General features: G+C 41.0%; 1 protein-coding gene across 1 annotated transcript; it reads right to left on the minus strand.

Moving 5' to 3' along the window:
* Positions 1 to 291: 291 nt before the first annotated feature.
* On the minus strand, positions 292 to 1239 carry LOC118571092 (olfactory receptor 6C74-like). The gene has a single exon (XM_036169993.1). It carries the CDS (start codon positions 1228 to 1230, stop codon positions 292 to 294), a length of 939 nt encoding a protein of 312 aa, XP_036025886.1. The 5' UTR covers positions 1231 to 1239.
* Between the last annotated feature and the right edge of the window lie 374 nt (positions 1240 to 1613).

The following is a 1613-nucleotide window of genomic DNA, read 5'->3' on the forward strand; positions in this document are numbered from 1 at the left end:
AAACCTTGTCATGAACCCTCCCCCCAAAAAAAGAAAAGGAAAGAAAAAAAAGAATGGGAAAATTAGAAAGAAAACATCTAGAGAGACAAAAGGGACATTTCTGGATAGTTATGAGAAAAGAGATTATAGAATCAGAATACAGAAGAATAAATAAGGAAGCCATCAAGAGAGTGTGTGTCTTTTTCCCTTAACCCCCTCAGATAAAAAAAAGTCATAGTACCTTTTTTAACTGTGAATTCCTTTCTAGCCCTGCCCTGCTGGAGGCTGGTCCCCCAGGCAAGGATAGAATAGTCATTTCTTTGAGAAAGAGGCAATCCTGTGTATTGTATTAATGAATGCTTTTTTCACTTGCTGATTCCTCAAGGTGTAGATAAAAGGATTCAGAAGTGGAGCCACTGAGGTATTGAGCACGGAAATTCCCTTGGAAATAGATACTTTCTGCTTGACTGATGGTTTAACATACATGAAGATGCAGCTGCCATAAGAGAGGGATATCACAATCATGTGAGAAGAGCATGTAGAGAAAGCCTTCTTCCTCTGGCTGGTTGAAGGGAATTTTAGAATCATCAGGGCAATGTAGGTGTAGGATATTACCACCATTACCAATGTGAGCAAGAGAGTCACCAAAGCTGAGACAAACCCCATCATCTCCAGGAGCTGTGTGTCTGTGCAGGAAAGCTGCAGGAGTGGAGTGGTGTCACAGTAGAAATGATCAACGATGTTGGAAGCACAGAAGTCGAGATTCAAGCCTAACAGGAGTGGTGGGAAAATGACAAAAAAGCCAGCAAGCCAACAACTGAGGACCAGCTGCAAACAGACTTTATTGTTCATGATGGTCATGTAGTGCAGGGGCTTGCAGATGGCCACATATCGGTCATAGGACATGGCTGTCAGCAAGTAAAATTCTGATGCTCCAAATAGGAAAGCAAAAAACACTTGAGTCAAACAATTGCCATAAGAGATGGTTTTGTCCCCAGTTGCCATAGTAGCTAGCAATTTGGGGATGCATGTGGTAGTGTAGGAAATCTCTAAGAAGGAAAAGTTCCGAAGGAAAAAATACATGGGGGTCTTCAGGTGAGTATCTACCAGGGTGAGTGTGATGATGATCAGATTGCCAGTGATGCTGAGCAGATAGGTAAGAAGCAGGAAGATGAATAAGACAATTTTCCACTGTGGGTCATCAGTCAGACCTAGCAGGATGAAAACTGTTACCCTTGTGTGGTTCCCCATTGTGATCCTCTGGCTGTTAGCTGGTCTAAGTGGATGAGAGAGATGGGTGGAGGGAGGTTATCACTACAGAACTTTCCTAGTGATAAGTAGTGCTGAATTATCATTGTTATTGCAAAGGCCAGGTTTCAGACAGCAACATAGTGCTCATCCATGGTCTAAAGAGAGCTGTACCAGGAAAATAGTAGCTCATAGCTTCATGGTATCTGGACAGAAAACAAAGATATTATAATTTATAATTCTACTTTTGAATAACTTATAAAATGGTGTTATTTGTTCATCTCTCTTACATGAATGCATGAAGGGAAATTAAAGGAACATGAAAAATGCTTTTTTCTTATGTGCCTGTACCTTGAAATTGTAATGGTATTTCCTTTCTCTCCACA

This window comes from Onychomys torridus, chromosome 20, assembly GCF_903995425.1.
Source record: "Onychomys torridus chromosome 20, mOncTor1.1, whole genome shotgun sequence".
Classification (NCBI taxonomy): domain Eukaryota; kingdom Metazoa; phylum Chordata; class Mammalia; order Rodentia; family Cricetidae; genus Onychomys; species Onychomys torridus.